Source organism: Pezoporus wallicus, unplaced genomic scaffold (genome assembly GCF_028554395.1).
Source record: "Pezoporus wallicus isolate ANWC-B61680 ecotype Strahan unplaced genomic scaffold, APGP_CSIRO_Pwel_v1 contig_593, whole genome shotgun sequence".
Lineage (NCBI taxonomy): Eukaryota > Metazoa > Chordata > Aves > Psittaciformes > Psittacidae > Pezoporus > Pezoporus wallicus.
In genome coordinates this window covers 5,808,438-5,822,187 of record NW_026642342.1, presented here as the reverse complement: position 1 = coordinate 5,822,187, position 13,750 = coordinate 5,808,438, and the positions used below count along the sequence as shown (strand labels likewise).

Sequence of the window (13,750 nt, the reverse complement as noted above, 5' to 3'; positions counted from 1 at the left end):
TAATCCAACTGCTTACTTGATCTTTGGTTTTTGATGAAGAAGAGCTTTAGTCTCTCTTTAAATGTATTTTCATTCATATAGAATTCAACTTGCACCCTGAAATATAAAAGGAAGTATTAGAATTGAATATTAAAGATAAGTAATTTTAAAAATTTTCTCTAGTTGTTCGTTCTTTATATAAAACTGGAGGAACAAAGAGAGAGTATTCAGCCAAAAGCTCACTGAATTTGAATGACTGATGTTGGAAGATTAAAAAAACAAACAAACAAAAACCAACCAACCAAAAAAAAAGGCAAAAAAAACCCCTTATCCCCTTTACATGCAGAATCATTTTCTTGTTACTTGGACACTCTACACTTCAAAATCAGAAGCATCTACATTTTGGTATTTTTGTTGGAAGACTGTTCTGTCTGCATCTTTGTAAGGAAAATTTCCTTGATGTTCAGGTTAAACCTCTCATTTTAACTTCCTTCCTGAAAGAACTGAATTTTGATGATTCTTTTTTCTGTCTTGTTCATATCTCTGTTAAGCATTCACTTGCTTGTGTCCACCATTAATTAAATGCTCATGCCCCAAATAAACCACCTCGCTGAATTTTGCTTTTGTCACAAGGAAATACTGAGGCTTGAAAACAAAATTATGTCGCAGTCATACAATATTATACAGAAAATAATCCCCTTATCATATTAAAACAACAGTAATATTTTTACTCTTCCCTTCCCCCCAGATCTGCCAGAATGTATTTCATGTCTCTGTCCCTCAATTCAGTCTGAGTATAGCTCATGCAATAGTTCTACAGACTAGAAGAGAGAACTGGTGCAGAGGCTGGCAAGGGGAAATGATGTGCAATAGTTGTACAGAAAGACAGGCCATTCCAGAGCTCTGGAGCTGTACTGCTTGCTATAGGATAAGTACAGCATTAGTTCCATTTCCCCTGAAGTCCCTGCTCTACCCAACTGGCTCTCCCTCACCAGTCCCAGCACTCCTCCAGCAATGAATCACTTTAACCCCAGCACAATTTTGGTGTCTTCCTGAGAAGTCAGTCCTTAGAGAACTATTCTACTGCTGCTGAAGAATAAAGCGATACCACAAAAGTGAGTTACTCCCTTATGTCTCGCTTTCTCTGTACACCATCATGTGTTGCAAAACTGCATATACCTTTTCTGTGTGTAGGCATACTTGCCTTTATCTCCATAATTCTTTTCAGCAATCTTTCATCAAATGACTCTACTTCAGTTATTTATTCTTACCTGTACTATTGTATTTTGAAAGCAGGATCCTAACTTTAGTTTTTCCCTTCTTGCATGTGAAGCCTTTGCTGGAACAATTTTTGTATATGTTATCTATAGTCTCTCTCTTCCCCTCAAATACTTGTCTAATACCACATATGTCTGTACACTTACAGAACTGGAGGATTATTTAATTACAGGGCAAGAATGGATGGCATCTCAGGTAATGTGACTTTTACATTTTTGCTTATTTACTATCAGATGCTTAGGCATATCACTTTGTAGAATAGGGTCAGCATGTCATAAAAAAAGGCTTTCTATGACTCAGTGAGGTCTGTTAATTTTAGCTAGTCATTTAGCTTTGGTGTGGTTTATCGTAGTATTCCTTGTAGAATGGAAAATTACACCGCTTTCTTTGCAGGCCAAGGAAAAACGTAACCTTATTTTTAAGAATCTATATTGGAACTAAGCTCTAAAGCTTACAGAACTATATATTCATTTCTGTGCAATGACATGTTTGACATGGTTAGAGCAACCCCTACCCTAGATCATCTTTTCTGCCTTATTTGGTTCACCTCACCGTGATAAGATCTTTAAGCAGCTGGAATTAAAGAGGAGGAACCCATCTGCCCTCTGCTTTAAATGGAGAGTAGCTCCAACTGTGTCTTTCAAACAGCTTGGGCACAGAGGAATGTCCTAGAAACTGCCATCAAACTAGAGGAAAAGCCCATCAGATGAAGAGCAACTTGTTTCTGGGCTTTTATTGCGCTTAAATATAGACTAAGTGTTGCGCTGTTCAAGACTGCGGGAGTCACTGCCAAATAACAGAAGAAGCACAGCTTAGCTGGTAACTTTAAGGGAAGTTAAGGAAGCATAACCAGAGGTTAATCAGTAGGTGAGCAGGTTTGTGGGGCCCTGAGCTCTGCTTCAGTTCTTTTCTGCGCATTCCCCAAGGTACTTACTATCAATGCAGTGACAGTTTTAGTGAGAAATCTACCCCATCATTTGGCAGCTGCCACATGCTAAGTGTATATACATAATCGTCAAGGACACATTTTAGTAGGTAAACGAAGTGGTACAAGCTATTGAAGTAAGGGATGTATTTAAAAGGTGCACTGTATCGGTGATCTTTTTTACACATTTTAAACTAGTCTCTCAGATTTTTCAGTCAGAAAATTACAATAGTCACTTATGAAAGAACAACATGTTAACAGTAAGCCATCATTTAATGATAATAAGGAAAGAGGATGTGGGAGCTAATCACCCTCCTATCACTACCATTCTGAATTGCTCTGATAGCCTTTTAACAGCTGTCTACGTCTCTTTTCTTAGCAACCTGTGCTCACAGCAGACTAGGATTCCACAGTGCAGCAGTTACCATGGCAAAATGGATTACGAATGCTGCTAATACCACTTTTGTGGCTCAACTCCTCCTTCCCCTGACTTTTTTAAACTTCAGCAAAAACTGTGTGGGGCTTCTACATTTGCAGGAAATACATTATTGTGTATGTATAACCATGTACAGACAGAGAATATTTCACTTTGTTTCTTAAAGGTTACTATTTACCAAGTAAAGCTAGGAATGAATGGGTGAAGGAGCCACTGGCAGAGATAAGGACAGAAACCTCCAGATACTATTCCTTTCCAGTATTCCGCTTTTGATTTTTACAGAGAAAACTCATTCTACTTGAACATTTGCTTTAATCTTCTAATAATTAAAATTTTCCTTATTTTATTTGCTCTTTTCTGTATTTTTCCCACTACAAAGTGTAACCTAAAAGAGGAGTATGTTGGGAACATAACAGAAATTCTGATCCTTACTGAAAATGCACAAATATATGGCTAACATACCTGTGGCAAAAACAACTGAAGTTATGATTCTCTTGAAAGCACAGCGTGCTTTTGGTTCTTTTAACCTTCTTAAAATTAAATTCCACTAATAGTAGTCTTCCCTAGTTTAAACCCAAAGAACAGTGATGTCAATGGAATCTTGCAAACTGCAAGACGCACCTTGAAGTACACAAAGTACAAGTATACATTGCACTCTTCTAATTCAGTCAAGATGTAACTTGAGTAGTACATTTTAATGTAATACAAAGTATAGCAGGAAAATACTAATTCATGCCAAGGACACTAAATGCAAAGCACATCTCGTGACTTTAAATAACTGGGACCAATCTGTCTGCACTCCAGTTACTTAACTAATTTTGTCTGCATTTTTTCCATTGCTATTTACAATGTCATCCTAACTCCATAGCCATGTTTTCCTATAGTAACAATATTACCTTGCACTCTCAGATCTACAAATTGCCTTTTGTTTAGAAAATAGTATATTTGGCTAAATTAATCCCTTCAAAAATGAAAGTATAATTGGATTTCTCACTACATGCATGCAAAGAGCTGTAAATATTTATACTGACTACTTGACATCAGAATCAAGAAAAGTTGTTAATTGTACAAATAGAGCCAATCTGCAGAAAACTACATCAATTTAAGTCCATCTTTATGGGAAGGGACATTTCATGTTTTTCCTACAAAAAAGCTCCTTGTAATATATAAAAAAAATGGGTTTTTAAATTGTGATTTGCCAATTCAATATATGTGAAATCCTGTTAGATTACAAACCTGAAAGTTTATTATGTAGTGTGTAGATCAGTGCTTAGAAATTAAGCATTTGAAGTGCTGAAGTGAGCTGCTATTGTTAGAGCTTATTTTATATTAAAAAACAAGAAAATGGGCTTTTTTTTTTTCTGATAGCTTTTAATAAGATTAACGTATTTTAATGATGGCTGTCTTGCATAGCAGCTCTCGAAGTTTTGCATGTTCTGAAGCACTCAGAACTCTGATTTATTTAGAGCTTCACAGAAAAATGGTCACTTGATTTTCCAGGCCTGCTTGCTCTGTCAGAATCAATGACAGATCAAGACCACTTGCTGAAGGAAATGAATGTTAAGACACTACGTTTCCATTATTGGCTCTTAACTCGGGGAGGCCTTCTGTTTGTTTCTGGGAGGAAATCAGTCATCAGTTGCACAGGTCATGATGAACACTGACCAGATGAAGTTCTGAGTTTTTTACTTTGTCTCCATGCCGAATGACTGCACCCCAAAACAAATGGTAGTAATTGTGGAAAGGAGGGTGATTCATCCTTCCCTGTGCAAAGGAAGGGTGCTTCCAATCAGTGTTGCCTCCCATTGACTGGAAGGACAGAAAAGATGCTATTTCATTTGCAGCCTCCTAATTTGGTACTCTACTCTTGCAGTGAGAGCAGGATATGAGAGAGTTGTGGAGATCAGCATCTCAACAGTTTTCTGGGTACTTTAGGACATAGTCTTTAAAAGATACACTGCTACTGAAGCTGTTTGCCATGCACTATGCTGATAAAATCTAACATTTGCAACATGACACTGCATTGTTTTAAAGATGAATTCTAGTAAGTGTAGAACAATTACAACTGACAGGTACAAGGGCTTTTTCTGATAGGGGATTTTATCTGTTTGTTACAAATAAACCAATTAATATTTTCAAGATCTCTGCAGAACTGTGCTTGTGCAAAACTGTCTTCTAGATTCTTTATAATATCTAATGTTGTGAACGTACATAACAGAACACAGGTTCTACACCTTCTAACAGTTGCCTTGTAGTATAACACCTATTACCCCTTTATTTTTCCGAATAAAATTCTTGCAGTACTTCCCTAGAACAACTTATGCAGTGTAACTGTCTGGTCCAAATTTCAACTGCCATGTGACAGACCTGTTTGGTCATCTTAATACTTATAGTCTATGCTCTGACATATGTTCCTGGGTGTTTCTTTTGTTCTGCTCTTTCTATGTATATATTTAGTTAAAGGCTACCTTCTAAACCAGTGAATCTGAGTTAATATACCTAATGAAGGTTTTTCAGACATAACTCCTTTTAGCTTGATTATGTAACTGGATGTTACCATAACTAATGGATTTGTAGAGATCGGGTGTTAGCAGTGTCATCATAAAAATTCTCTGTATTGATAAAGATAGAAATAGCATGAACTGAGTTGAGTTTATTCACAAGTTACAGGATAAAGGATCAATGATGTATAAATAACTTTGTAGCTTAGAACTGTATGTGTGCTGAGACCCTTTTTTACTGTATCTTTCCAGTAAGTGCTGCTTGTCTCAATTGAAAGAAATCCAAGACAGCATCAGAAAATAGGCCAAGCTGAAATTTTCAGGCTGCACAAAGTAAAAATTTGCACCTGCAACCACAAGAAAATATTTTCTAGGTAAAAGCAAGCTTTCTTAATTGTTCAAGAGAAAATGCTAAAAATTGCAGCCCTTAATTAAAATTTTCTTCATTGTAATTTAATATGTGTATCTAGAATATATCTTAAAATCTGATAGTGAGCCAGCTTCGTGTTCCTTTTTACAATCAGTTGGCCCCAGTTATATAAAACTGTCTTCATGAAATCTATACAGATCCATGGCAGCAATTAATATTACCACAACAGAAGTAAGAAATTACATTTTTTTTTAACTCTTCTGTGCAAAACATCATCATTTTTTCCATTCTTTTGAAGGAAAGATTTTTAAGGGAAGACTGATAGCAAGCAGCTGAGACTCAGCAGTGGGTAGCATGCGTGCTTTTTAATCAAATAATAGTACTTGAAAAAAAATAAAAATCCTTCAGTCACAATCAGTCTTGCAAATTCAAAAAGGAAATGATCACTTCAGTCCAAGACCCATGAAAACGAGTGACAGCTTCACCATTCCAGTAATGGTGTGGTAATAAATGAATTTGCAATATGTATTCTTCATCATTAGAAACTTTTTTTTTTTACTTGCTTTTTATGTTGCTTTACTTTGGGGAACTGAAACTGCAGAGCATCCCCCTCCATTTTAGCAGCCCTGCAAACACCAAACACTTGACTTTTTGCTGCAAATACCACTTTCCCATTGCAAATCTATTGCTTGAAGTTCAAAAGTCAATAAATCATATGTAAATGATTCATTAAGAAATCGTGGACTTTTAAGCTAAACTTTGTGAGAAAAGTCACAGAAGGAAGATACTTAACAAGTTTGGTAAAACTTCTCTTTCTCCCCTCCTCCCCCTGTAAGGGTACAAGGGGAGGAAGCATAAATATTTTAAAGTGAATTTACTGCATGTGAAAATAGCTTTTTTTAACCTCTGGGTGAAAATACTTCCTGAATAGGATATACACAGCACAGAGCTACTGCAATGGAAATCCATTATGTGAGGCCTTTTAACTGTGTAAGTCTGAAAACTCTGAGTAATGGGGTATGCTTCAGGAGGTTTGATTCCAGATGCTGTTCAGTTGTATGTAGTTGTGCTAATTAATCATACCTGAGTAGCAGGAATGTTCGTTGGGGTTTATAATAATGTTGGTAACTGCTCATCAAAAGGAGACTTGAAACAAACTTGTTGAATGCTAAGCATACTGTGATAACACCTTTCCGTTACTGTCAGCTTGGATTCAACTCTTTATTTAGACTGTAAGGAGCAAACGACGGAGTAACCCATTAAAATCTACCATGTATTTCTACATTTTTCCACTCAAATCTTGTTCTCTCGTCACCAGGACAATTTCTCTGTTGCTTTCCTAAAATTCTTCTGTACCAATTTTCTTGTTGTCATTCAAAAACATTTAATTTTTGTTTCCGGTTTTATTTTAATAAGTTTGGATTAAGTTTGCATGCTTCCCATTAAACCATTTTCTCTTATAAAGCAAGCAGCTAAACACTATGAGGGACATTGTCATGGAGATTATCCAGATAAAGATATAAACAGGTGTCCAGATAAATAAAAGTCTTAAACTGTTCTAGCAGATTTCAGTCATCTCTAGAATAGTAAATAAATACAAAGACAAATTGCTCTCTTCAGATATGGCAGTTTACAGGTACACATCTTTCTTATATATGAAAAATGACTGCTACTGCTTAACCCAGGACACAGAGAAATCTAAATCACTATTCACTTAAACTCTACTTCTCATCTGTAAGGCAAATGTATCTCAGTAGTCAGCTACTGCTCCTCTGCAAGTTATCTTTTTCTTTCTCGGCATTTTTCAAGATTGCATCTTTTCAAAAGCAGCAAGTAGAACTAAGCTGAGAGCTGTTAGTACATGGCATCCTCACAGATCAGATTGCTTATCTCAGTTTTATTTTTACTTAAAAAAATAAGAAATTAAGATTTAGTTTTCTGAAAATGCAGCAGAAGGGAGAAGAAGAAAAAAAGAGCAGATGGATAGGAAAAAAAAAAAGGAACAAAAACCCTTTGTGGGTGAATCCCAATCTGTCATTTTTTTAAGTATCACATCACCATGAATAAAATATAATTTTATAATTTTAAATATGACTCATTAATAAGTTACCTGAATCACACACCCAACTTCCTAGCAGGTCTGTTCCAATGACCACTTATATCAATTGGAAAGAATCTATTTACTCAGAGTTGAGTAAAGTAATCAAATAGTAAAAATATTCAAACAAGGTATTTCCCTATTGGTTTAGGTATGTAATTACTATTTTCCTCCCCAAATGAAAGCAATTTTCTTGCTATTTCAATTATACAATGTATTTTACATAAAACTGGCAGGTCAGTGTAAGATTCAGAAAAGCATATATATTGATTCTTCTCTAATGTATTTCCACAGCTTTTTGTTATCATCTTGCTTTATTATTACCTCTGTTTGCTGGCTTTTCTGCTTTTGTTGTTTTTTTTTTGTTTGATTTTTTTTTTATTGAATTACTCTGGTTATACTGGTCAATTATAACCAACAATATATTTAGTGTTTCATGGAAGAATGCACAGCATAATTATATGAAGTCAGAAAACCAAATTGGAAGTGCTTGTGTTTGTTTTCAGTAATTTTCCAAATTGAAATTTTGGGATTCAGTAAATTAACCTACATTTTTATCAAAGACACAGTAAATTATAGGGAGGTATTAGCTGCACCTACCCTAAAGGAAATAAAAGCTTATGAAAACTCTTAAACAACAGCATTTGGTGTAAGCACATAAATTTACAAGATCTGTGTATGGAGTCTTACTCATTAACATTTCCGGAGGACAGGGAATGTTCTAAGATAAAAATGTCAACATGTCATGTCAAAATCACAGATTCCTGTTCTCCCTCTGAAAATTGTTTCATCGAAGGTAATTATACTTGTCCTTTATTGTACTATAAGTAGCAAATTAGTTGAATTTTTCCAAAGAAAATACCTTCATCAACCTAAAGAATAGTTTTGCTTTGTTTTAATTTTGGTATCGTTTGGGTTTTCTAACCCAATTAATACAGAATGTCTGAAATTTCCTAAGTTTTTGTAGCCTTGAATTTATTTCCTGTACAACTATGGAAGACATTACGCTGCTTTTTGTATCACAGTGACCTGATGGGATTTGATCTATATTCTGTGTCCTCCCTTTTGGGATCTGTATTCTTCTCATATGTCTCTGCCCTAACTTAGTTGTCATGATTGCTTTCTGAATAACTATATGGAGATGATAATGATTCTTAACTATTTAACAGGTTCCCATAGATTTCAGCAGTACAAATGGCAAAAATAAGGCCATCCTCCATAAAAATACTAAGAAAAGTTTTGTAAGAAGCATCAGATGAACTAGAATAGTGGGCACTTTCAGAAAACATTGCATTTGTCCTTCAAACATGGAAGACTTCCTTCCCAAATGTTAAGCTAAAAATGAGTACTTTTTACACTTAAGATCCTCCTTTTTTAAATTGGCCACCAAAGAGGTATCTCTAAGTAATCTGAACTCTCTGACCCCATTCAGACTGACCTAGGGTTTTTTTGTCTTTTTTTTTATTTTGACCTCCTAAAGCTGCTTCCTTAAAGACAAACAAAATGCCCGTATTATGGATATTTGGAAGATAAATGAAACCCAAAATTTAGCATATCTCTCTAAAGCAATTATAAACCTGAAGTGTATGTAACTATTAACTGTGAGAAAATAAACCTCTGGATGTATTGCAGTTGCTGGATCTAAAAATCCAGCTTCAAAATGAAGCCAGTGAAATGCCTTCTGCAGTTTCTGTGTTGTGATACCAACATGATGGCTCAGAACTTGAATCACAGAACTCCCTCCAAATTATTCTATCTGCTGTAGAAAAAAAACGTTGCAGTTAAAACTCATCTCCAGTCAATGAAAGTTTGACACTCAAGTCTACAGTTCACATTTGCCTATTTTGCAAATGCAGTCCAGGTATGAACTATGTTTTTTTCAGAAATTAGTTGACTTTACTGCCAAGTCATGGGAAAGTAAGCAGCTAAATTCTTGAGACACTATAACCTTCAAATACTTAGACCTTTACTTCCCTAGAATGAAGCTGTTGCTAATTTTAGTCTCCACTGAGGTTGCCTGTAGTCTATATATATATATATATATATATCCCTCTATACCTGTGATACATCACTCTTTTGATTCCTTGACTGACCTATTGCCTGTTTCCTTCAGCAAAATTGTAGAATGTTTCTTCAGCTTAAGAGATGTGAAGGAAAAGTGCTCAATTTTAATTTTTGTTACCACCCCTGCTACTTACTCCCTACCTTCCATCCCTAGTCCTCACAACTTCCTCTCGCCACCCCCAGCTGTCACCACAGTTTGCTTTGTCACCTCCTAATCCCTTCAGAGAAGGATATGATGAGTGTGGAGTAAGTGCCAAAGCTGCTCTCCAGGGCCCTGTGCAGCAGACTCACTCACAACAGCTTATACAGCATGAAGCAGGCTGCTTTAGTTTTAGGCTATATGGAAGGTAAATCCATGTATGAATCAACCTAGCAACCTAAACATAAATATCTGGGTAGGACTGGCAAGTTAAGATATATTCAGAGAAATGACCCAAAACCTTTATACAACAGGCGCAGTAAGAGGTTAAATAGAAGTCTGACAGTCTAAATAAGGCCAAATGATAAATCTGGTTACTTCTCTAGTTGTGTGTTTAAAAAAACCAACCAAACACAAACACCAAAAAGAAGGAAAAAAAACCCACCCAAAACCCAAACAACCCAAACAAACAAAAAACCCCTCAACAAACAAAACATAAAGCTGGAGGAAGCAGTAGCAAAATCTCACAAAGAAGCATACAATATTACAAATAAAAGCAGCTGCCCAGGATTTTAATGTGGGCAGCACCTACTTTACACAGTTGGGTTCAGACTGATGAAACAGAAGAGCACTTAATTTCCTTACTTTTGCAACCTGCAGTGGAGGGAGTACCAGCCCTGAAAGCAGGAGAAGCCCAAGCCTTGGGATTTGATTTGAGCTTGCTATAACTTGAAGTACAGAAAGAGCTCCTGCTAGAAGCCTGCCAGCACAGCTGTTTAAGACATGAGGCTAAGCTTAGACTGCAGTTCCAGGTCTATTAAGCTTCAGTTTAAGCTAGCTGAACTCTTCAATGTCGTGGTGTATGAACGATAAACTTGCAGTCACGTGTATACGCAATAAGTAAAATATGTGTTCACTGTGGAGTCTTTTACTAGTGTAGACTGGGGATCTCTGCAGAAGCAAATAAATCATTAAGGAATATTCAGATGCATGTCTTCACTGAACCATCTACTTGGTATTTAGCAGCTTACTGTTGGCTTTGAGGAAAATTGTGTATACAGTTTTTTGTTTACAGATGCAGTAGCTGTTCGATTTATGTTTGGAACTAGACAGCTGTTTATTTATCAACATGCAGTTTACTGCTTTCTCTACTGCTCTCAATAATGCCGTTTCTTCCCAACTACTGTTAAATCAATACTGACCAATGAACACTTTATTTGCTTATTACCAGATAAACTAGTGGTACAGGTTTGTATGTGAATTTAGATGTAAACACAAAATCGTTTCTGTCAACCATGTAAAATAGGCTTGTGCTGACTCTTGGCAGACAGCAGTAGATACATTGTCAAGCCAGGATGTTTTATGACCAGTGTAAGAAGCTGCCATCTCCACAAGGGGGGAATCTCTGCTCACGTCACCCTTACGAAGGGCTGATTTCCAGATGAGTCTGACTAGGAATTTGCTCTAATAGAAGACTCTATTCTTTCATTTGGAGAGTTTTCAGTTGAATTGGTTTGTTGATCAGACTCATCTTAATCATTGTGATAAACTGTCCTGGTTTAGGCCCAGCCGGCAACTCAGAACCATGCAGCTGCTCACTCACTCCCCCAGCTCTTCCTCCCCCTGCTTCCAGAGGTATGGGGAGGAGAATGGAAAGAATGTAACTCTCACGGGTTGAGATAAGGACAGTCCAGTAACTAAGGCTAAAAACTAAGTTAACAAACTAAGTAACTAAATTAACAAACCACTACTGCTACCCCCAGTAATGACAACAAGGGAAGAGAATACAACCGCTCACCACCCACCTACCAATACCCAGCCCAACCGAGCAGTGATCTAGCCCTTCCGGCTAACTGCCCCCAGTTTATATAGTGGGCATGACGTGCTGTGGTATGGAATACTTCCTTGGTCAGTTTGGGTCAGGTGTCCTGTTTCTGGTTCCTCACAGCTTCCCTTCCTCCCTGGCAGAGCATGAGACTCAGAAAGTCCTTGGTCAGACTAAACATTACTGAGCAACAGCTAAAAACACTGGTGTTATCAGCACTGTTCTCAGCCTGAAAGTCAAAACCACAGCACTGTACCAGCTACTAAGAAGGAGAAAAATGATTGCTACTGCTGAACCCAGGACAGTATCATAGCTAATCCAAAGCATAGCAAGAGCAAACACACTGGGATAGTGGAAAAGGCTGTGATCATGAACTATCTCTCTTTGTATTGCTGGAAAAAGCAGCATAAATAATATGATGCCACAAACTTAATGGACCAATTATTCAGTTGCCCAGATAATGAAAATAATGGGAGGAAAGGGTGGGTGGGAAGAAGACAACCGAACACTCTAGTCTAGAACTGTATAGTGTGATGCTTACGGAACTGCATTCATAAATGCAATTACAGATATCTGGGTTTATATTGCAATTGCGTTTTGGTTTTTTTTTAATTGCTATTATCTGTAGCTATGTTTAAAGCTAAACTTCAGTTTAGCATAATAAACCGTTCTGTATTCATTACCAGACTTTTGCTGACTATACCTACTTCCATCACTGGTCCTTAGCTAGTGAGCCTTTTAGGATAGGTCTTCCACTGATTCTGTAAAATATCTATGTTATTCATGATACAGTAATGATAGCTGTCATAGTTCTATTGCACACTCATTCGGATTTTTTTTTTTTTTTTTTTGCAACTGGCAAATTCATATACTCATAAATAGCATTTAAAAAAATAAATCTGTTGGTTCACTTTTGTCTCCTTCAAATCTGGACAAATGTGATTATCTTATTTTCATAATTCTCTAAATGGAGACAATATTTTCATAGGCCAAATCCCTAACGAATTCTCTTAAGTGCTGAAATATTTCCAAGTGGATTATGAAAAAATCATACATCTGTCACTATTTGGATGTTATAACTCCTACAGGGGTATTTGAAGCTGTTTATATGATCATGCTAATAATCATCTAGTTAGAGCCCATTTCACAAACATGAGTTACTTCTAAGATAGTACAGATGTTTCTCTGCAACCTTTCCTTAATCACGCTGCCTGTATCAGGCTGTCTAATAACATTTACATAATGTTAACTAATACGTAAGTTCCAGAACACATTTTAGCACTTCAGAACACAGTAACGGGAGCACTTTGGTATCATTAGGAAAATGTTGATGATTGATTTGTTTCAAGAATAATTATAGTGATGGTAAGAACAAAACAGAATATGGGAATAGACATGGGAATGGGTTGAGCGTCGATGGAAGGGAAAGTTGGTAAAGAGGGTATAACAGAATGAGGATGTATTAAAATAAGCAACAGTGCGTTACTTGCTCTGCTTTTGCATTACCATTTCACTGCCTGCTAAACAACCAAACAAACAGACCAGTTCAATCTGCTAAATAACAGACTAAATAGTCTGCCCTGGTGCAGACACTCTTCAATTTTAAAAGAAACCTAATTGAGTAAAGGAAAATATGACTGGCAAAAAATTAATATTGTAAGAGCTTTCACCCTTTTAACAATGAGAATTAGAAAAGAATCTTAACTTCCAGCTGTATAAATTTACAGTCAACTGAAACACTGTTAGCTTACTAAAATAAAGCATGGTACATTTCCTATTTCAATTTGTACTGCTCACAAAAATCAAAACTGATACTTTATAGGCATAATTAGAGCTGTGTTTGAAAGAAGTACAAGGAAGAAGATGCATAAACACAGTATACCTAAAAAGAGGCTTTAATGTGATTTAGCACTTCTTTGTTGTGCTAAACTGATTCTGGAGAAGTAGTAGTTACCCACAGTCAAGAGCTGAATCCCCTGTCTTAGTCTACTGCACAAACACACATAGACGCATGAAGTTTATCAAGCTCCTGTTCTGTCTAGGGGAAGGCTGTGTTCCATTTACTGCTGTAACCTTGTCTATTTTTCTTTCCGGCATTCTTCCATTTTCATATTTGCTGTCTTCAAATGTTCTCT

General features: G+C 36.4%; 1 protein-coding gene across 7 annotated transcripts in view; it reads right to left on the bottom strand.

The window, feature by feature from the left end:
• KCNT2 (potassium sodium-activated channel subfamily T member 2) overlaps positions 1-13,750 on the bottom strand; it is a 132,215-nt gene that overhangs the window by 99,927 nt on the left and 18,538 nt on the right. For all 7 annotated transcript variants that reach the window (XM_057429290.1, XM_057429291.1, XM_057429294.1 and 4 more), the window contains exon 2: positions 17-96. In XM_057429290.1, the coding sequence (XP_057285273.1) occupies positions 17-96 (80 nt within the window). The remainder of the gene's footprint in view (positions 1-16; positions 97-13,750) is intronic.